The 23,742-nt window shown below is 40.5% G+C and overlaps 1 protein-coding gene across 2 annotated transcripts in view; it reads left to right on the forward strand.

The window, feature by feature from the left end:
• Window positions 1-23,742, forward strand: part of NEK4 (NIMA related kinase 4) — a 90,168-nt gene that overhangs the window by 51,633 nt on the left and 14,793 nt on the right. The window contains exons 7-12 of one of the 2 annotated variants that reach the window (XM_089681905.1): window positions 2,139-2,498; window positions 4,423-4,479; window positions 5,190-5,303; window positions 5,977-6,120; window positions 14,101-14,170; window positions 18,996-19,081. In XM_089681905.1, the coding sequence (XP_089538031.1) occupies window positions 2,139-2,498; window positions 4,423-4,479; window positions 5,190-5,303; window positions 5,977-6,120; window positions 14,101-14,170; window positions 18,996-19,081 (831 nt within the window). The remainder of the gene's footprint in view (window positions 1-2,138; window positions 2,499-4,422; window positions 4,480-5,189; window positions 5,304-5,976; window positions 6,121-14,100; window positions 14,171-18,995; window positions 19,082-23,742) is intronic. The other variant, XM_089681906.1, reaches the window with a different exon arrangement.

Consider the following 23,742-nt stretch of genomic DNA (forward strand, 5'->3'; position numbering starts at 1 on the left):
TCACATTTGCGTCATCATTTAAAGGTGTTTTTAATTTAACTTAATTTCTATATTTATTGTGGTAAGGATTAAAAAAGCAGGCTGTTTTTTTCAGAGCTCAGTCGTTCAATTTGAAATATATTGAAAGTCAGAGCAGTAACACATTCTCTGGCTCCCTTCAGGAAGCTCCATTTGAAATTTTAATTCAGAGAGGCAGTTTAAAAGCAATAGCATCTTCATTGCTCTTTTTAGAAAACCCATAGTGCTCATTGAATCTTGTGTTGTGGGTGCATTATGTATTTAAATATGTTTACCTACTTGGTGTGGTCGATAGTCTTTTCCTATGTACTGCACTTGGTTGGCACCCTCTGCTGTTTCCTGTTTGATGTATTCAAGTGACTATGTTGCAGATATACAAAAGGACCCTTCAAAAAAAGACTTAAAGTGGAGCTCCACCCAAAATGGGAAATTCTGCTTTAAGGCCTCATCCCCTGCACCGCGTTAATGATTGACACCTTTGAGGAGTGAGGGGGAGCGGGTACCCAATTTTGACAGATACCCGCTCCCACTTCCACTATGTCCACCTAGGCAATCGGAAGGGGAAGTTGTTCTCCCCCCTACTCACGCAAGCACAGTGGGCACCCGGCTGTGAAGCCGCAAGCTGCCACAGCTGGATGCCCACACTTTAAATGCTGACACTGGGAGAGAGGACTGCTGGTGAAACCTGTTGCGGTGAGGACACCAATGAATCGAGAGATAGGTGAGTGGCTGTTTTTTGAAATTCAGCAGCTACAGTTTTTGTGGCTGCTTTTAATTTTTTTTTTTTACATTTTTGACTGGAGATTTACTTTAATGTCTATGCTGCCACACATTCCTAGAATTTTTGTTAGTTGGCAGTGCCTGCAGGCCACACCATAAGCTCTGGTTCTACCTTCCAGCCGATACATGACTGTAAGACACATTAGTAGCATACAAGCCAGCAGGTGGAACCATAGCATGCAGGAGGTGACACAGACATCCACAAGTCCCGATGTGAATATTCTGGCTGTGGTGTTGCTGTGCAAGGGAATTAAGATTACAGAAACTAGTGGTGGCATAGAAAAATAATTTTGTTATGACACCCAGGTTTTTGCACCATGTTTTGGTTGCAGTTTTTTACACAGATGCATAGATACTGTATCAAGATTGATATTTATGTACTGTACATGCTTATAGATTGTGCCTTTCAGAAGCTATCAGTATATCCAGTGGTATATTCAGCAAACCTACTAAATGACTTATTTGAAAAGATCAGTTAGGCACATAAATAGTCTTTTGTTTTCAATAGGGCTGAGAAGTGGAAAAAATTGCTATCAGAAAGGCACTGCTAAGCAATATGCAGAGCTTTTATATGTAATAAGGAGATGTTTTTCCTCCTTTACTTATATAATTAGAAGCTATATTTAGTAACAAGATTTTTAAATCTGAACTCCAATCAAAAAGTTAAAAATACATGTGAATACATGACGGTATAGTCAGGTTCTGGATCACCACTTGTCCAAAACACACCCTGGCCTTATTGGACAGTGAAGGAGCAGTAGCACACTGAGAAGTCATAAGTCTGCTCTCCCCTTCTGTTTCCATGTGTCCTCTATTAGACTGACAGCACTTTGTACTGCAGCAGAGCCTGTTTTGCTCCTTTCCCAATCTGCAGCCCAGCAAGGTAGAGGATTACAGCGTGCTTGAACACAAATTCAGGCACATATACTGTACCAGTTGCATTTATAAGTAAATCCAAAGACTTTTTAAAATAACAATTAAATTGTGTTTTAAAACTGTGTGGAATTCAGCTTTAAAATATTCATGATAATTATTTACGTTGATAGCTCTAACATTTATAGTATAGCAATAAAACCAAACTACGAAAACTTAATTCAATGAAAATTCCAACATACAGTATATGCCTATTACACCTGTAATATAATAATGTAACATGACATCAAATTCTTTCTAATTGAATTGCAGGTATTGATACTTCTTAAGTACATTTAAAGATAAATTCATTTTCTTAGGTCTGAAATTACAACTTTTATCCTGGACATAATCCAATTATATTGTGCTAACAAATGTTTGTTTTATTTTTGCATCTTTGAATGCATCCTTATATCCAATGAATAAAGACTAAAGTTAAGAGTCCAGTGAAGAAAGCAGCCAGCGTATCTCCACCGTCTCCTGTCCAAGTGAATAATATGGCAGTGTCCATTTCATCCGTTAGCAAGGTGGTTATTGATATTGTATCTAGTGACAAAAGACAGCCACATGATGAACATTTGATACCCCAGTCTGAGAATGGATGCATCTCCAGGGACATTGCAGGTAAAGTGACACGGAATAGACCCCAAGGGCAAGACTATCAAGCAACGCCGCAACCAGCATTAAGCTGCAAGATGGAAAATAAAATTCCTTCTGTTAGCCTAGAAGATGAAGAAGACACCATGAAACTTTTGAAACTCGCCAAAGAAGATGGAAACATACCTCAGGTAGCCCATACTGTAGCTTTCTTATTTTAGGCCTTGTATGTGTGTGTATGTCAGTAATTGACTATGTATATACAGATTGCAAATAAAAGTGTTTGTTGCTTTTATGGTTTTGAAGGACTGATTCAGTATGAAGTTCAAACGTTTTCCTTCCTTTTTTTTATGTATCTCTGAATCTCAATACAGAAATAGTTCTATTAATTAAGTTCCATGGGCATGGGTTCCAGGCACAGTTCTTTTCTTCAATTAACATTACTGTGTTTTTTGGTTTTTTTTTTAACCTGCTTGCTGCATATATGGTACAGTTTCCAGTAAACACATGTTCAATGGAAATAAATGATACTGTATGTAAAATGCATGTAAGATATGTATATCACATTAAACACACACTGCAATGCCTGCCCAGTGCATGGAAATTAGGTAACAATGCCCTTCACTCTGTACAGCCAGAGGGTGATTTATTTGACATACTGTAAATTAAACCGTATCAAGGACTAATTCATACTGCTTGTGTTCATACTTGCATACATCTTATGCTTTTTTATTAGTTACATTGCATGCATTTACTTTGTGTTTTACGTGCATTTTGTATGCATATTTGCACCCTGTATTTATAAATAATTTTGAAAGTAAAAAACATAGACACGTATAAGCCACAGGAAACACGTGTGCACGGGTTCTATGCATTTCTGTATTTAATTATTTATAATACTTTTCATTTTCCATGCATTTTGCCTATAGATGGAAGAAACGTCAATAAACCCCTTTTTGTGTTTCATGTGGGATTAGCATGTTTTAATTGTTAATACCGATGACTGATTATATTGATAATAGCCTTCTACAAACAGCTGTTTTAAAATGAACCTAAAGTCACAATTACATTTGCAACCCTTATCCCTGCTGCTTTATACATAAACTTAAAAAAAAAAATATCTGTAACTGAAATTTCTCCCATTGGTGACAAGCAAGCTGCTTGTTCCTGATCACTTTCTGTTTACAGTCATGGCATAGAGTCTTTTTGAGAAAGAGGCCCTGACTGGCATTTTTGGCAGCCTAGTATAAACATAAGCAGAGTTAATGACAAAGCGTAATTCTATTTTAGGAACTGTTTTATTGATTAGAATATATGTACATAATGTCATCTTTTGGTTAGCTCTCAATAAACTGCATTACTTAGATCTGAATTACAAATCTTGCCATATACATGAGCTGATTGTTGTTTTACCTGAACAATTTGATCCAGATCTGGTTGTCAGTTTATGTTCATTGGTACCACCCATAGACATTTCATGTGCACCTTACTGCAATGCGCTAGTTTGAACAACACCTTATCCATTGGCTCGCAGTCTTTTTTCCCACTGATTTTAGTAGTGATCAGAGACTGTCAAAAGGCTTCTCTTCTTGCTGCTCTCCAACCAGTCGTTTCTGCTCTCCAACCACCTGTGTTCTCTTGACACTGTCATGTATAATTGAAGACCAGTAGTCTTTGCTGATCCTGTGTTATACGTGATAAAGTCAGAGTGGCCACCCACATTCAGGATGGCAAATGCTTTACTGCCACCTAGTTTATCCATATAACTCCACCCAATCCGAGTTTCCAGTCTTTTGCTAGTGTGCTTATGTGATGGACCCCTTTTCCTGTTGAAAATTTTTTTACACTTTTCACTGGGTTCCCTCATCTTTGACTACAAATATTATTTTTTGGACCAGCTCAGAGTTCTACTTTAAATAAACAGTTCCTGTTGGTTCATAGTTTCCATTTTGATTTCAACCTTCAGTGAGGTCTGAGTATAAAAGGGAAAATATGATTAGTTACTTTAGAGCAGCGCAGATTTCACTTATTTTTGGCACTGATTTGTGTTTATGACTGAAAGTTTTTAAGTTTTCAAAGGCCATATTGTAATACAACATTTTTGTTCCCTTGCAGGATGCTTTGGAATCTACAGAGAAGCTCCTTGAAGGATTTGTTCCAGTTACAGAACCTGTAAGTGTCATTATCTGGTATGTTAAAGCTAAATTTGAGGTATGTTTTTTTTTTTTTTGCATAGTTACATTGCAAGTATGCATATTCCATACCTGGCTGATGCGTGTGGAAGCTGAGAATCACTGTAGTAGCCTCCGTTGTTATAGTGGTCCTTGCTGTCTTTTGTTCCCACTCTGAGCAGTTGCCCTGCTGCATAGTAACCACCAGGGGTCCCTTGCTCAGCATGGGCGTCATTCTAAGAACGCTTCTATGCTAAGCGTTTTCTGATTGGACAAGGTGTAGAGGCAGGGTGGCAATGTTATGATCTGCGCCTCATACAATCAGAGAATGACTTGTCAAAATACAAGGTGTTCTTTGGCTACTGTGTCAAGCGGGTGACCCCCTGTGGCTACTGAGCAGTCGTTTGACAAAAAATGCTAAAGACAGCAAGGCTCACTGTAGTAGCAGTGGCTGCTACAGTAATTTTGCACTTCCACGGGGATCAGCCAAGTATTGAATATATATACTTACATTGGTCTAAGCTGGACCAGTGAAATTCTGCAAAGAAACCATACCTGGAATTCAGCTTTTATATCGTTATTGGGCCTCCTGTATCAATAGTGAAAGTTTTCCTATATCAGATGAGCTATTCAGTACAGGAAGAAAAATCATGTTATATGTTTGGTTCTAGAGACATCGATTGTTGCTTTTGTCAATTTTTTTTTTTTTAGGATGGACATGTAAAAGAAAGTGAAATTCATCCTCGTACTTCTGAGTCTGGGCCATCTTTGTCCAGACAGAAGAGACACCGAATTAGAGAGCAGATTTCAGTAGATTCTGAGAAGGTTAGTTCTGCGAACACACAATGGGTAGTTGATTTAATAAGAAAATGCCTGGAGGCAATAACTGTCAAGTACACAAATGCAGAAATGCATGTGAGGTATTACTGCCTAGAGTTGCAATTTGTAACGACAGCCATAAAATTTAACAGTTCTTTCTGAAGGGCTAACTGACATTGGAAATTATATACCCCCTTCTGACCCCATGATTGAAAATAGTAAATTAGTTACCAGACCTGCCCACTTTCAGGCAAATTCCCCAGCATTGTGGATGTTCAAATCTGATTAATGGCTGTGATGAGGCAGTTCTACTGCCATGTTGATCCGTCAGGCATTTTGTATCTGAGCTACAGCAGAACCCCAATGGGTGTATTTGGGAACATCTCCCCAATACTGCAAACAGCAAAACTAAAGGGGTCACAGATAGCCATATTACTAACAAAAGGGAGTTGGTGGACTGGTGTGCTACAGCTATATATAAATGAAACACAAACTTTGAACTGGCATACGTTTAAATTTCCATTTCATTTTCAGTTTTTACTGGTAGTGTACATTAGCATTAGAATTGGTTAGCAAAGCCTTTTCATGTTTTACCTTGCACTTCTATTTTGACTTGTAAATGTATTTAATTTACCAATCAGTGACTTCTTTTTTTTTAATAAATAGTTATTTCTTCTAGGCTAATGTGCCATGTCCCAGACCTCTGCCTTCTCCTCCTGACATACAACCCCAAATTGTAAGAAAGTGCTCAAATAGCCCTGAAAGAAAAGTTCTTGCTGCAGATCCTGTTGATCGATCAAAACCTAGCAATGTATTGTTTCAGGTATTTAACAATATTTGTATTAGACATAATACTATCTGGTGGCTGAACACTTAAAATGGACCTCTTAATGAAATAAATTTTTCACACAAATCAAAAGGGCATATGTAAATAAGATAATTTTGTGGTCTCTTTCTCGCCAATAATACACAAAATATATATCTTTTAAAAGTTTTGACCACTTGGATTATAAAGCTGGAATGCTTTTAAAATGAATTCTGTGAATATCCAGTAGTAGTTAGTCGCATTCAACTGAACTTGTTCTGTGATAAAATATTTTTATAGCTTGTACAAGCCTCTTCTTCCATTCTAATAGGTGTCAGGAGAATACCCCAGTACTAATAGTGTCATTTTCCAGACACTCTTTGGAACTGAAAACGTGGCTTGGACAAGCTAAGAAATGTCTTTAACATTAGCAACAATTAATTAAGTCCAGTTGAAAGTGACTAATTACTGCTAGATAAACCATGACTGGCATAACTGAGAACCTTCACATACACAATGCTATGAATAGTTTTATTAATCAATAATGTCCTTTGAAAAACATAAAATTAAAATAATATTCAGGGTGACCCCCCATTTACCTTAAAAAGTACAGCAGTAATTCTCCTAGGAATATATGTATGCGGTTTGTGAAAGTGTTAACATGGTAAGATGTTCCAAGTCTACTGAGGAACTTACCACAGTTTCACTGCAGGCTTTGGCTGTATAAATTGCTTTTTTCTCTGCAAGTAATTCCAGACTGGCTCAACTAATGTTCAGATCAGGACACTCTGGGCACCATACCATCTCTTGACGAATTTCTTGTTCTTCTCACTGCAGAGAGTTTTTTTCATGATTTTGACTGTGTGTGTGGGGTCATTGTTGCTGCAAGCGTTGGGAACGATCTGTCAATAAACTTCCTGTACTTCTTAGCAGTGTGAGGGGCAATCAGTTTTTGACAAATCACCTACACCTACTGCAAGAAACCAACATCATTCTTTTTATTTGCCGACAGACATTTATCCATGTACTCTTCTTCAGGACTTCACTTTTCCTTCTGTTTTAGTTTTTTGACAGTGTCGGCTTCTTCCATTCTGTTATCCAATGAGAATGCCGTTATTGGCCACTGAAGTAATTTTACAAAACGGAAGAATGGTAGTCGACAGGGCCTAAATCTGTAAACCCTTACTTATACTCAGTGAAGTGACTGGCCTCATTTGATAAACACAGGTGAAACACATCCTCCTACATATATTTATCTGCAGCCATTTCTCCTGTACATCCTTGGAAAACTCAGAGGTGAAGAGGATTTTTCACAGACTCACAAAGCAGGGGGCGGGTAGCTGCAGTTACACACTGTACAAGAGTGCTGAGAGTTGATTGAAGGGAAGTGACACACCCCCCTTCACACAAACAGAGGAACATGGCTGAGGCTGTCAATCACATTTTGTGTGCTGGAACTCTCTCCCTGTCACCTCTTTAGCTCTTGGTGTCAGGAAAACTTGTCAGAAGTGACTCATGCAGATAAATGAGGAACTAGAAAGCAGAGAGAAATACAACTTGGTGCTTTGGAGAGAGGCAAGTTACCACTATAGAAATATGTATATTTCCTTGTTTACCTGATATCGCTGCAGAGCATCTTAACACCCCAATTACTGAAGAAGAACGTCTTATTGCCCTCTCCCAGTCGAAACCTGGTAAGGCAATGGGACCAGATAGCTTCACCTTGAAGTATTTAACCACTGACAGCTTTTTGTGTGAGCTTACAATGCACTGGTACCTGAGGTGGAACTGCCCCTGGATTCCCTCTGTGCCCATGTGGTGGTCATTCCTAAAGAGTGAAAAGACCCTCTGCTCTGCCCTAGCTATCGGCCCATTTCTGTACTCAACATAGATCTAAAATCTTTTACTAAAATACTGGCCAATAGACTTATAAAGTTCATAATGGCCATTACTCTTATACAGCTTGCCCGGTCCAGGTCAATCCCTATGATGATACTGTCTACTGATGCTGAGAAGGGCTTTTACTGGGTAAGCTGGGCCCTTGATGCTGTCATGGACATGGGCCATAAATGCTCATCCTACAGCGAAGGTACGAATCAATGGAGAACTTTCATCTCCGTTCTCCATCTCGATTGGGATGCCCCTCAAAGAGGTGCCCCTTATCCCCCCTCATATTTATATTGACGTTGGAGCCACTATTGCAGAAGATGCGTTTGAACCTAGATGTTACTGGTATACAATTCGATCCACATAGCTGCTTATGCGGATGATCTTTTGTTTTTCATAACCAATCCTACCATCTTTCTTTCTTTCTTTCCGATATAGTGCTCTTGCCAATTTCAAAATCAATTTTCAAAAATCTGAGACTCTTAACGTGTCTCTCCTGGCTTCCCTGCTTCAGTTTACATGGACACTTCTCGTTCAAGTGGTCCAAATTGTATAGAAAATATCTTGGCATACACCTTCCTGCTGATTTTGTCTACTGCCTTTCAGATTCATTTCCCCCCTTTTCTTCAGAAAATCAAACAAGACCTGGCAACGTGGCATGCCAAGACATTTTCGTGGTTTGGCTGTTGCAGTATCTTAAAAATTGTACCTTGCATACTTTATCATCTGCAGGCCCTTCCGGTGCATGTTCCTTCCTCTAATACTAAGACCTTAAACAGACTGTTCGTGCAATTTGTGTGGGCACATAAACCACCTTGCCTTCCCTACAGGTTCTTGTGGTTGGCTAAACCACAGCCACTGGGTATCTCCCTTCCAGACTTTGTCAAATACTACACTGCTTCTCAACTAACGAGTCATCAATTGGTACCGACATGGTAAGTTTAAACAATGAGTCAGGATAAAATAGGCAGCTTTCAAAGTTTTGTTTTCGGCACTCCCGTGGTGTGTAGACAATGTCACCTCAGAGCTCAAAGCCCATCACAGTATTGGGTCTATATGGAAACTCTGTCGAAAAATCTTTCTTAATGTGGAAATCTGGGGGTCTCACTCCCTGCTTTTCCTGGTCCGGGCAACCCATCTTTTCACCCAGGTGTGGAAGATTCCCATTTCAGGGACCTTTTTCACACTCAAGTATTTCAAGCCAAACACCTTATCACAGGTAATTTGTGGCCTTCGCTACAAGGTATGACTTCACACCCACAACTTGGTTCCTTGGACTTCTGGTGCAAGGCTCAACTCTCTCACTTCCTCTCACTCTCCCTCCAGCAGTATCATTGAAGAGAGACCTAACCTCCTTTGAAGGAGAATACGTAGCCTCCACACCCCATAGGCACTCCGTGTCTCTTATGTATAACCAGAACCTGATTAAAAGCATCATGGATCTGGTGTTGAGGAATTTGGTGAACCTTTTTACGGAAATAAATAAAATGAAAATGCAAACAAATTTTTATTAAAACAAATATTAAATATTGAAACAAATTAAATTAAATAGGGGGAGAGGGGCTGGAGGAGGTCAGTGAGAGAGCGGGTGCCTTTGGGTAGTTTTATTAGAGTAGTAATGTGGTGTGAGAACCATGGGTGGGGCCACATTACAGTAAGAGTGGAAGGGGCTGCCCTACACACGATGCATGGTAACATACATGCTCTGTCACATCTGCATGATGTGAGTGGAGCTTTAAACTTACCAACCATGTAACAGTGGTATTTACTGTGACAGACTATTCCCCTTAGTACACCTGTGTATTCTAAATCCCCCTGCTAACTACTGCATCCCAAACCTTGCCTTGCATCCCAAACCCCCTCCTCTCTGCCTAACTCAACTCCACATGCCTCTGCTCATCTTTGCTGCTCATCTTTGCACCCCTGTCAGCAGCATATAGCAGAGGTGATGGTGGACCGGGGCTCAGGGAGTTTGACATGCCTATGAATGCTATATAAATTTGCATATTAATGCCGCTCGCTATTTACATTTTGGAATGTGGCGATGTGGTTGGCTAAGGTAGTGAAAATAAACAGATTGAAGGATCTGATTTCAGTGGATTGAGATACACAAGAAAATTTCTCAAGAATTGGTTCTATTGGCATGAATTCACACATTCGGATAAATACAAAGCCATTCTTAATCATTCCTTTGTTCTCCTGTTCTTCCCGGCTAGCACCAGGATATGTTTGAGGGTTGGCTTATTCTGTTTTTTTGTAAAAAATTTGAAAAGTCTTCAGGGAATGCACACCAACACCTGGAATCTTATGCCATGACTCCATTCATCTTATTTAGGTAACGTCTGGAACCTTGATTATACCTGACCCATCTGTATGTACACTCACCGGCCACTTTATTAGGTAAACCTGCTCAATTGCTTGGTAACGCAAATTGCTAATCAGCCAATCACATGGCAGAAATTCAATGCATTTAGGCATCTAGACGTGGTGAAGATGACTTGTTGAAGTTCGATCTGAGCATCATAATGGGGGAAGAAAGGGGATTTAAGTGACTGTGAACATGGCATGGTTGTTGGTGCCAGACAGGCTGGTCTGAGTATTTCAAAAACTGCTGATCTACTGGGATTTTCACACACAACCATCTCTAGGATTTACAAAGCATGGGCCAGAAAAGAGAAAATATCCAGTGAGCAGTAATTGTATGGATGAATATGCCTTGTTGATGTCAGAGGAGAATGGGCAGACTGGTTGCTGCGACATTCAGATGGTAGGGTCAGAATTTGGCATAAACAACATGGATCCATCCTGCCTTGTGTCAATGATTCATGCTGGTGGTAGTGGTGTAATGGTGTGGGGGATATTTTCTTGGCACTAGCAAGGTGTACGTAATAAAGTGGCCGGTGAGTGTATATTGTTACAGTGCTCAACATAAATAAGTACACCCCAACAGATTTCTCAGAAAACCTTTACTTTCCTTTCAAAATTAACATTATTTATGGCGCACTAAACTACAAAATAGTTCCACAAATGCGGGCCATTGATTACAAAAAAGATTTGTTAATTTGCACACAAAAAAATATTTTTCCTAGCAAATTCAAGACCATTTTGCAAAAATGAATACACCCCAATGAAAGTCTTAGAAGCAAAGCTAAATTTTAGACAAAATCCCAAGAATTCAACTACAGGTGAGTCTAATTAGTCATTAAATAATAGCAGATGGTTGATTATAAAAGGGCGTTACTTAACAAAGAATGCCCCTTCCCATTTCATGCTGTCAGCAATGGCACCACATGGAAGAGAAATGTCACAAGGAGCGTCTTCTGATAGGAAGGGTTGAAGTAAATCGCCAGTTAGCTACAGAAGTAGAAAGCCAAACTGGGGTGATTGTTTCCTGTGACACAATACGACGTACACTGCAGAGAAATGGCATGCATGGGTGTGGTCCACAAAGGAAGCCTCTCCTAAGGCTTATGCACAAAAAAGCCTGCCTAGAATTTGCCAGGGCCCATGCTGGAAAAGAAGAAGACTACTGGGACTCTGTATTCTGGAGTGATGAGACCAAGGTAAATGTTTTTGGAAAGTTTGGCTTCAAAACTATGGCATCGCAAAGGTGAGGAGTACAAAGAAAAATGTATGTTGCCTACAGTGAAACATGGTGGTGGCAGTGCCATTCTGTGGGGCTGCATGAGTGCTGCTGGTGTCGGGGAGCTGCATTTCATTGATGGTGGTATGAATTCACAGATGTACTGCTCTATATTGAAAGATAATATGTTACCATCACTCTGTGCCCTTGGTCGTCATGCTCTTTTCCTACATGAAGAACACGGTGAAAGTTATTCACTGGTCAAGTATGTCTTCTGACCTGAACCCAATCAAACACCTATGTGGAATTCTGAAGAGACAAGTTGAGCATCACTCTCCATCCAGCATCCAGGCTCTAAAAGAGGTCGTTCTTGAAGACATGTTGCCAAATTGCATATTCCATGCATAGGAGACTTGGTGCTGTCCTTACAAATCATGGAGGTCATACAAAATGCTAGATGTAGTAGTTTTTGTTGTGGGGAGTATTCATTTTTGCATCAGCAAATTTGAGTAAAACTGAAGATATTGTAATCTAAGTTATATTACTAATATTACGTTCATGTAATGAGCTAAACAATTGTTCTATAAAACTCAGTTCTAACGAAGGTTATTGCAAGCATGTTGTTTTAATAGGGGTTTATATTAAATTGCATACCTATGTGTTTGACTTTTAAAATGTTAGAGGGCAGACTGCATCTCTGAAAGAGATGAATAAAAAATGTCTAAGCTTAAGAACAAGAAACTGTAATGTAGTGCAGCTTATTAATCCTTATTTGTGGTGGTTTCTTTTTTGCAAGCACAAAAAATTTATCATTTGAGCCTATCTGAAATCCAATGTGCCCATAATTTCCTGTTCACTAAACTATATCTTAAAAATGCTATCTGCTTTCCCAGCTACAGGAATATAGTTTATATATCTACACCCACACATCTATGTAGATTAGGAGAATGGAGGTGATTGTAGTCCGAATCAGGAGAGCAGCCTAGAGTGACAACGCTGCTCCTTTGATGATACAGTACAGTGTGGACTGGAAATATAGTATTGTCAGGATCACCAGGTGAAAATAAAGGAAAGAAAGGCTGAGAAAACGAATGCAGCCACCAAATCTAAGGGCTTATAATCTGCAATATAATACTCTTTGGAGGGTTTAAATACCCAACCACTTTCCCGCCAACCTATAGCAGAAATACTGCTACAGGGCAGCGGAGCCGCACAAAATCCATATATACGTGATTTGCATTTCCGGGTAGGAAGCACTCGCGCTGCCCTACCTGCACCACCAATGGTGGCTAGGGATGTCAATCATCGGGTCCCGGCCGGAGATTCTCCGCTGTTACTCGGCGATTGTCGGGGAAAGCAAACGGGAAAGACCTGTGTGTAAACAAAACAGGTCACTCTCCTGCCAGCAAGGACATGCTGCTTTTGTATTTCTCTGCACAACAGAGAAATACAAAGCAGCATGTCTCCCAAGTAAAACAGCACAGCACACAGTTAACCCTTTGATCACTCCAGATGTTAACCCCTTCCTGCCCAGTGTCATTAGTACAGTGTCAGTGCTTTTTATTAGCACTGATTAATGTATTCGTGTCATTGGAATGTCAGTGTCAGTCAGTTCCCACCCAGTGTCAGAATACCCACCGCAGTCCTGCTAGTATAAGTCGCTGATTGCCACCATTACTAGTATAGAAAGAAAATAAAATTCCAGTATATATACCGCCAATTAATTAATTTACACATATTGGGATTTGTTTTTAGCAAAGACATGTAGCAGAATACATTTTGGCCTAACTTTATGATGAAATTAGATTTTTACATTTTTTTTATTGGATATATTTTATAGCTAAAAGTAAAAAATATTGGTGTTTTGGGGGTTTTTTTTTCAAAATTGTTGGTTTTTATTTTGTTTACAGCGTGAAAAAAAAAACTTGCCAAGGTGAGAAAATGCCACTGAAAGAAAGCTTTATTTGTAGGGAAAAAAAGGACATAAATTTAATTTATGCACAGCGTTGCATGACCGTGCAATTGTCAGTTAAAGTAATGCAGCACAGTATCGCAAAAATGGATTGGTCAGGAAGGGGGGTAAATCCTCTGGAGGGCAAGTGGTTAAGCATATTTTGATTTGGAAAAGATTCTATAAACTGATCAAAATTATACTGTTCTAAAACTATACTGAATGAAAATATTCAATCTCAATCCCGGGCCCCAACTAATCAAGTGAAAACATGTATATTAAAACTTTTTTTTTTTTTTCCAAGAAATGCATTTTGCAGCAAATTATTTAAAATTATTTCCACCGTTCTGTTTTATTACACTATTGGTTGACCTATAAATACCATGTTGAATTTTTAGGCTTTCCATCACAGCTTGGCACAGTTTTTATTGTGCATAGTAGTCAGCTCTGCTGTCTGTTATAAGCTGAAAAAATCTATATGCCAGATCAGATATTATTTGACTTTAAACATTTTTGGTATATTATGCTGTATTTGCATTACATAGTCAAATGTGTATTCCGGTTTATATTTCTTTAGGATCATCGCCCTTTGTCAGCAAGAGAGAGAAGAAGATTAAAACAGTCCCAAGAAGAAATATCTTTATCTGGTAAGTTTTTGATTTTTATATATACACTATATTGCCAAAAGTATTGGGCCACCCCTCCAAATCATTGGATTTAGGTGTTCCAATCACCTCCATGGCGACAGGTGTATAAAATGAAGCACCTAGGCATGCAGATTGCTTCTACAAACATTTGTGAAAGATTGGGTCGCTCCCATGAGCTCAGTGAATTCAAGCGTGATACCTTGATAGGTTGCCACCTGTGCAATAAGTCCATCTATGAAATTTTCAATTGCTACTTCATATTCCACGGTCAACTATTAGTGGTATTGTAACAAAGTGGAAGCAACTGGGAACAACAGCAACTGAGCCACGAAGTGGTTGGCTATGTAAACTGACAGAGTGGGGTCAGCGCATGATGAAGCTCACAGTGCGCAGAAGTCGCCATCTGTCTGCAGAGTCAGTAGCTAAAGATCTCCAAACTTTGTGTGGCCTTCAGATTAGCACAACAACAGTGCGCAGAGAGCTTCATGGAATGGGTTTCCATGGCCAAGTAGCTGCATCCAAGCCTTACATCACCAAGTGCAATGCAAAGCATCGGATGCAGTAGAGTAAAGCATGCCACCACTGGACTTTAGAGCAGTGGAAACGTGTTCTTTGGAGTGACAAATCACGCTTCTCTGTCTGGAAATCCGATAGACGTGTCTGGGTGTGGTGCTTGCCAGAAGAACAGTACTTGCTTGACTGCAATGTGCCAAGTGTGAAGTTTGGTGAAGGGGGGATTATGGTGTGGGGTTGTTTTCTCAGGGGTTGGGCTTGGCCCCTTAGTTCCAGTGAAGGGATCTCTTAGGATGTCAGCATGCCAAGACATTTTGGACAATTTCACGCTCCCAACTTTGTGGGAACAGTTTGGGGATGGCCCCTTACTGTTTCACCATGACTGTGCACCAGTGCACAAAGCAAGGTCCATAAAGACATGTATGAGTGAGTTTGGGGTGGAGAAACTTGACTGGCCTACACAGGATCCTGACCTCAACCCGAGAGAACACCTTTGGAATGAATTAGAGCAGAGACTGCGAGCCAGGCCTTCTTGTTTGACTTCAGTGCCTGACCTCACAAATGCGCTTCTGAAAGAATGGTCAAGCATTCCCATAGACACACTCCTAAACCTTGTGGACAGCCTTCCCAGAAGAATTGAAGCTGTTATAGCTGCAAAGGGTGGGCCAACTCGATATTGAACCCTATGGGCTAAGACTGGGATGCCAATATACAGTAGTTCATGTGCATGTAAAGGCAGGTGTCCCAATACTTTTGGCAAGATAGTGTATATTATCCTGTGCTTCAAGTGATTGTCCATGGATTCCTATTAGTCCACGGTTATAATGTGCTGCCTAACTGTCCAAAAGGAATGTATGGGTGGGGGGAAGCTTTAAAGTGTTACTAAACCCATTACCCTGCATTCACTATATCTGGTCTCCCACAGTACACACAACATGGAAGTGCAATTATTTTAGTAAACATAAACTGCTAAATACCTTTTCTCATCAGTAGTATATAGCAGTCTTGTGACGTCTATCAGTGTCCAGCTGAGCACTGGTTAAAGCTTGTAGGAGGAGTTTTCATTTTACTCTGACTGTCCTATGAGGCTGCATAACCCCTGGCCCACTGTCTAGACAGTGCTGATTGGCCCTGTGATGATCACATGCACCCTCCCAAAGAAAAAAAAAAGACTAGCAATACACATTAAAATGAGCATGTGCAGAGTGCCTCCTAGAGCTCTATACTATCAGCAGATGGGTTGGGGACAGTAGAAGAAGGGAACGGAGAAGAAAGGATCAAACAGCCTTTTTACACAGGGCAGAGGATTAATCCCTTAGGTTCCACGATGAGTATAACCAGCATACTTTACTGCATATACAGACACGGTTTACTGTTGTGGGTGTAGTAACACTTTAACACTGCCAGGATTTCCTATACAGTAGCTTTGTACAGTCAGAGTAGCCCGGCATTCTGGAAGAGTGGAGACACTTTACTTTGTATCTGTCGGCAGCTTTTCTTTTCTATTAAAGTAATAGTCCATTTAACCACTTCCCCTCTGGCCATTGTATTTAAACGGCCGGACGGTGGCAGTGCAGGGTTGGGTGGCCATTTATAAACGGCCTCCCCGCACCCTGCTTGTGCGCGCTCCCTGGGAGCGAGCAGCACCGCGATCCGGTTCCGCTGTGTCCTCCGGACACAGTGGAACACCGATCATCGGACGGGACCTCTGTGCGAGGTCCCGATCATGTGATCACTGATTGGCCAATCAGTGATCACATGCAGAGTAGTAAGCAAGATGTCACTTGTGACATCATTGCTTACTAAGTGTGAAATCTGTGAATGATCACAGAGGTCACATGCTACAAGGCTATTCACAACAGCCTTATACCATGTGACAAGCTGTGACCAATCACAGCTCACACAGTAGTTCTCAATGGCTGCAAGAATGCAGCCAGAGAGAAGGAGACATGATTGCTTTTACAGCCTTTATGGGTGTAAAAAAAAAAAAAAAATCTTCATCACCCCCCACAAGTATGCTATGGTGGCAGTATGTGAAAAAAAACACAATAATATATAAAAAAAAAATGTTTAAAAATTATAATTTTTGGTTATAAACTAATTTGGGTTATTTTTTTTTTACTAAAATAAAAAGATAACAGAATACATTTTGGCCAAGATTTATGATGAAATACTTTTTATTTGCAAAATTTTATAAGAAAAACTTTTTTTTCAAAATTTTTGGACATTTTCATTTACATAGCAAAAAAAAAAAAAAAAATCCCAGAGGTGAATAAATACCACCAAAATAAAGCTTTATCTGTCTCAAAAAATGCTAAAAAATTCATATGGGTACAGTGTTGCATGACCGATTGTCATTCAAAGTGTGATAGCACTGAAAGCTGAAAATTGCCCTGGACAGGAAGGGGGTAAAAGTGTCCAGACTGGAAGTGGTTAACGTGTCTTAATCTTGTATTTTCCTTGGTGTATTAAGTTTGTTACGCTTTGTGTCTACTCATCAGTTCTCTTCAAAATGAGTGACTTGTTTATTTTAATTTAAAGTAAAGCTGTCATCAGAGGGCTGTCATTGTTAACTTCCTTCTGGAAATGCCTGTTACCCAGCTGCTGTGTTGACCAACTTGATTCGGTCACAGACGTAGTAGACCATCTTGTTTCAGCGGGATATACAGACTCTAAAGACGAACTGCAGAGTCTAAAGAACTGACCAGTGTTCACCAGAGCACCCTGCAAGGGATGATGAGCTTTTCTGTGGATGGTTCCCAGGTTGTGACCTGCGGTTACAATTGGAGTTGCTACAGTTGAGAGCAAACAGAGATAAAACTTTGTACAATAGCTGCAGGCAAGGTCATGGTCAAACAGGCAAAAGATCAAGGCAAGTGGATAACAGGGATTGTACAGCAACAGCAGATGTCTTTAACAGGTGTCCGCACTGGAACAGAGGTCTCAGCAACAAGAGTCTGGAATCAGGTATTCAGAAGTCTTTGCTCAGGCATCTCCCAATTGCTCTGATCCAGTTTAAATAGCTCTTTGGGATATGACATCAGAGAACATGGCCAGCAGAACTACTCAATGAGAGCTAGCAGGGGGAACATGAGAATATCCAAACACACAAACTGTAAAATACTTAGAACAGGTTTGCAGATGTTAGAAAGACATTGCAAAGATGAACAGGAATCAAGCATGGGACCCATGTGTGAAACAGCAAGACTGTCCAGCAGAGTCTCAGCTGCAGCATGAACACCTGTGGACAGTTGCACAGGTTGGTTCTGAAGGCATTGAACTGTGACAGCTTTATTCATTTTGGATTCAATGATTCAGAAAAAGTATACAGATCAGAAATATGGTGAAATGAGAACTATTTACCTGCATTACTTGTTCCATGTCAGTGGCTCAAAGTATCAAAGCCAGAGTTTTATCATGTCAGGCAATTAGCATTTTCAAAAAGAAAGTTCAGCAACAGTAAGTTCCATGTTTCTCTCATGAAAGGCTTCTTTAAGCAGATAATACGTAAATTATCCTGCATTCCCTGACCATAATTGCACTCCTAAAATATTAGTGAAGAACAAAGCGCTTACAGTGACTCCTTGCTTGCACAGCTGACCGTTGCAGAACCAAATGCACAGCCATCTCTCACATCTCTGCTGAAGGCGCTTCAGGCAGAACTGGCCAGTCTCCTTCCACTGATACTTTTTTTTTTTTTTACCTGTGCTTAGGTATTTAGTCATATGAGCAGACTTCTGTGGTAACCCAGGTAGGGATTTATTAATTATTTTGAAGGAACAGAAGGTGGTAGGGGTTAGTTTAGGTATCAGTTTGCTTTGATGCCAGCTATGTGTAGCGTATTTCAATTCATATTAACAACCACATTTTAAAACTGAAGTCTTCAGTGATTTTTGGTCCAGTGGCTCGGTATTGCTGCAAATATGTCAGAAATCGGAAATTAATTAGTTGATACTTTTTGACAATATAAGGCTCTTGTCAATGGTTGTTCCTGCCAAATGCTTCATTTCCCATTCCCATCTATTCAGCTGTGTTCAATTGGAGAATGCTATTTTCATTAAAAAAAAGGCAGCATTGGCTCCACTTGCCTGCCCTTCAAACAAACGCTAGGACGTGGTGTGTCCAAAGAAGGCAACACAACACAAAGCAGGTCTAATGCAACCTCTAAACTCCCAAAGTCAATGGAATTGTGCTGACCTGTGTATGATGTGCATTCTAAAGCAAAGAACAAAGTATGTCGACACGAGCCCTAAAGATAACAAAAAAATAAACCTGGGTTAAGGATTGATTTTTTTTTCTTTTTCTATTCAAGCGCCATCAGTCACAAAAAGTTCTGCTAATGCTGTTGAGAAAGCTGAAGAAATAAATTCTGCCAATCAAGTGCCAATTATGCGTGAGGTGAGAGCTATTTTGCTGGAATTTTTCATGGTTATACTGAGGTGTCATGTTTTTATTCACATTGAGCATTTTTTTCCCCAGAGCTCTAGGAATTCCTGAAAATAAGATTATTTAAACATGCAATTAAAAAACATTCCAGATACAGATTTTTCCATCTACACAAACAAGTTGGATGGAGGAATCACCCCTACTGGGACATTGTATTCTGACAGCAGCAATGGCTGCAAGCACTGATTGTGAAAAGTTTTCCTGGATGTCTCTTCTACACACTGATCGAAATTTGCCCAGTCCCTGCTGAACCGGCCAAACTGACTTTTGTAAGAATACAGATCATGCTTGACTAGCTTTATCCCCAGCCACAGCGGTGGATGGACGAATGAACTGAAAACAGATGTGATCTAAACCTTGTCGCTTCTGGTTTCACTGTACACAGAGACAATCAGCAAACAGATATTTGCTGATTATTCCCCCCCCCCCCCGACACCTGCTTTGGATGTACCATGGGCCCAGAAGGGCAGCAGAGCACAGGATGGCGGAGGGGAAGATCCTGCAAGCAGAATGGCAACTGCCAGAGCTTGTAGTAGTGATCAGGCTGCATTACAGCCACCTGAATCACTACAAGAAAGCAAACATTTGGCTGAAGAAATGTAAACAAACTTGCAGCGGCTATAGCCTCCTGTAGTCTGTTAAATGTTAGAGTAAACCTGTATTTTTCATTTTTTTTTTAATTCTTTATACACTGCTCAATATAATTAAAGAAACACTTTGAAAACACATCAGATTTCAAAGGGGAAGAATATCATTAGGAATGTAAGGTTGCCCCATAGTTTGATGGAAATTAAAATTATCAACCTACAGAGGACTGAAGTGAAAGACACCCCGAAAATCAAAGTGAAAAAATGATGTAGAAGGCTAGTCCATTTTGCTGAAATTTCATTGCAGCAACTCAAAATGGTACTCCGTAGTTTGTCTGGCCCCCATGTGCTTGTATGCATACCTGACAACATCGGGGCATGCTCCTAATGAGACGATGGATGGTGTCCTGGGGTATTTCCTCTCAGATCTGGACCAGGGCATCACTGAGCTTCTGGACAGTTTGAGGTGCAACCTGGTGGCGTCGGATGGACCGAAACATGATACCCCAGAGGTGTTCTATTGGATTTAGGTCAGGCGAGCGTGGGGGACATTCAATGGTATCAATTCCTTCATCCTTCAGGAACTGCCTGCATACTCTTGCCACATGAGGCTGGGTATTGTCATTCACCAGGAGGAACCCAAGACCCACTGCACCAGCGTAGGGTCTGACAATGGGTCCAAGAATTTCATCCTGATACCTAATGGCAGTCAGGGTGCCATTGTCTAGCCTGTAGAGGTCTGTTCGTCCCTCCATGGATATGCCTCCCCAGACCATCACTGACCCACTACCAAATTGGTCATGCTGAACAATGTTGCAGCATAATGTTCTCCACGGCTTCTCCAGACCCTTTTACATCTGTCACATGTGCTCAGGGTGAACCTGCTCTCACCTGAAAAGCACAGGGTGCCAGTGGCGGACCTGCCAATTCTGGTGTTCAGTGGCAAATGCCAATCGGGCTCTATGGTGCCAGGCAGTGAGCACAGGGCCCATTAGAGGACTTCAGGCCCTCAGGCCACTCTCGTGAAGTCTGTTTCTGACTGTTTGGTCAGATACATTCACACTGGTGGCCTGCTGGAGGTAATTTTGTAGGGCTCTGGCAGTGCTCACCCTGTTCCTCCTTGCACAAAGGAGCAGATATCGGTCCTGTTGATGGGTTAAGGACCACCTGCAGCCCTGTCCAGCTCTCCTAGAGTAACAACCTGTCTCCTGGAATCTCCTTCATGCTCTTGAGACTTTCTGGCAATAGCACGTATTGATGTGCCATCCTGGAGGAGTTGGACTGCCTGTGCAACCTCTGTAGGGTTCAGGTATCGCCTCATGCTACCAGTAGTGACACTGACCCTAGCCAAAGTCAAAACTAGTGAAAAACGATAAAAAAAAGATGAGTAGGGAAAAAAATGTCAGTGGCCTCCACCTGTAAAACCTGTCCTGTTTTGAGGATTGTCTCATTGTTGCCCGTCTAGTGCACCTGTTGTTGATTTCATTAACCTCCCTAGTGGTCTAATTATGTCCATATTTCTATGCTCAAAGCGGTACATTTTTTTGCATGGAAATATGTAGTTTTTTTATTGTAGGCCTGTAATTTTTAGGAATAACTCACTGAAATCTGTCCGAACAAGAGACTATTAAACATTCCGGGTATGTTAAAATTTGAAACACGAAATCATAAATTATAATTTAATAAATAATTATTAATAATATAATAAATTTAATTCAATAATATAATCAAACCAAAAACACTGAAATTTGAAATCGAGTGCTAGTTCGCACATCACTGAGCAAAGTCGCAAAATCGATTTCAGTGTCTGATGATGAATTCCCACACAAATCATTATCACTCAATTCTGCAAGTAGTTCTAATTTACTATCGCTGTTCTCTAGCTGATCTAAAACCGCTTTTGACCTAAAGGGACGCTTTTTGGACGCCATGGACTTTTCTCAGTTTCAAGGCAGAAAGAACAGTAAAAATGCAGGCAGGGCACAGGACAAAGCACTCGGGACAAAATGTATGTGAAATGGTTTGATACAGTAATATTTTACTATGTGATTTTAGTGAATTTAATGAATGTCACTTTTAAAATTTTCAAATTTCCCGCCAGTTCCGTCCCCGTACGTCCTGACGTCGCAGGGAACGGAACACGGAAGACAGATGCTGGCATCGGCCGGAGGACATTGCCGGGGATGCTGCAGGGGGAACATCGCTGGAGCGAAGGACAAGGTAAGTGCAGAAGAGGTCCCGGAGCAACTCTGCAGGGTATTCCTGAGTGTAGCTCGGGGTTACTGCTTGTGGTGCTGAAACTTTACCCCGAACTACACTCAGGAATACCTCCAGGGAGGTTAATACCAAAGAAGCTTAAACTGATTAACAACCCCCTCTGCTACTTAATTGACCAGATCAATATCCCAGGAATTTAGTTTACTTGATGCTATAATCTGCTTAAATATTTTTGAGCAGTGTATATTGTTTACCTCACAAACAAAATTAACACAGTAAGGATACAATTGACCCTATGTACAAAAAAATAAGACCCAGATATAGGCATGATGCTAAAATATAAAATAGGCTACTATATAAGTCGTCATCCTTGTGATTGTCATTGTATGAACCTACAATAGACATACATCACATAACATAACAGTGAGCCTTTTTTTTTTCTTTCTTTATTCTCTGTTTATTATTTTCAACTTATCAACATACAAAACATATACAGACCCCCCCAGTACCACGTGTCTCAAAAAGAAAAAAAAAACCCTCTCAGTCACCTGCGTTTAAACATATCTTCAATTCTCTGCTCCTCTTCCCTCACACAACAAAGACACTGCCCCTGGGACTTTAAAGCTTGCACCCTATACCCTTGAATGAAATTACCATTTTAGCCTCATTATCTACTCCTCTCTCAACCAAATATTGGTCTTTCCTTTCTAGTCTTTCAGTGGCGTTTAATTAACAAAAGTCACCAACCCATTGCCCCTTTCCTATAACTCCTTCACCAGCACTGAGCCCCCACAAAATATCCTCATCGCCACCGCAAACATGTCTACCTCCCTTCTCATGTACATGTACCACACATTCTTCTAATTTTTGCATTTCAGACCCACATAAATTTCTGACATCTTAAAAGTCATCCAAATTTGGATTACTTTTAACAGTGGGCTTTTATCTGCCTATGGGGAGGCAGTTCAGATGAAGAAGATAAGCAGTCAGTTTACAGCCATTTGAAAATTTTAAAAGTAAAAATTCTGGGATCAGATGCCACAAGATGTCTCCTATTACTTGGCTACTGCAATTCCACTGTGCAATAGTACTGTCTCAATGACCAGAATTTGTATTCGTAATAAAAGGAGGAATAGCAGTTGGTAGAGCTTAGCCATGATCCTTACGGTAGGGGGGATTGAGGGAAATAGAGCCCCTGTAACAATGTGAAAAGTGCAGGTTCATGTAACGTTAACCTGTGAAGACAGAAAACAAGCATGCAGACAGTAAAGTTGCAAGCCTCTTATGCATGCTTGTTCCTTGTCGGCCCCAAAACATACTCCATTAAAACCAAGCTGGCATTAGCATCTCCCATATTTCTTTTCTGACAGGTTCCATTTAATTGTCACTCATCTAACATTACCATGCATTATACAAGGGGCATGCAAGTCAAACCAGGACTTTTAATTTTACAGGTAAAAAAGGGATGCTAGCATGTCTATACTACACGTAGTAGTAAGTGGCAAGTGTGTCCTATTATTGATAGGCAGCGCACTTGTCACGTGCCAGTCCAGAGACTGTTAATCAACATGGCAGACAACAGTGTTAGTGCTTGCATGGAACAGCGTGTGGTGATGAAATTTCTTGTGAATGAAGGTAAAACCTGCATATATCTAGAGACGAATTCAAGCACAGTACGGTGATGAGACGTTCAGCCGCAGTAAGACATTTGAATGGTGTAATCCTTTCACAGATGGCCGTGTGTTCATCAGTGATGATCCCGGCCATGGTGGTTCCCAGCCCACGGCAGTCATTCCTGTGAACCTTCAA

This window comes from Staurois parvus, unplaced genomic scaffold (genome assembly GCF_062004578.1).
Source record: "Staurois parvus isolate SC_StPar_1 unplaced genomic scaffold, SC_StPar_1.0 ptg000282l, whole genome shotgun sequence".
NCBI lineage: Eukaryota > Metazoa > Chordata > Amphibia > Anura > Ranidae > Staurois > Staurois parvus.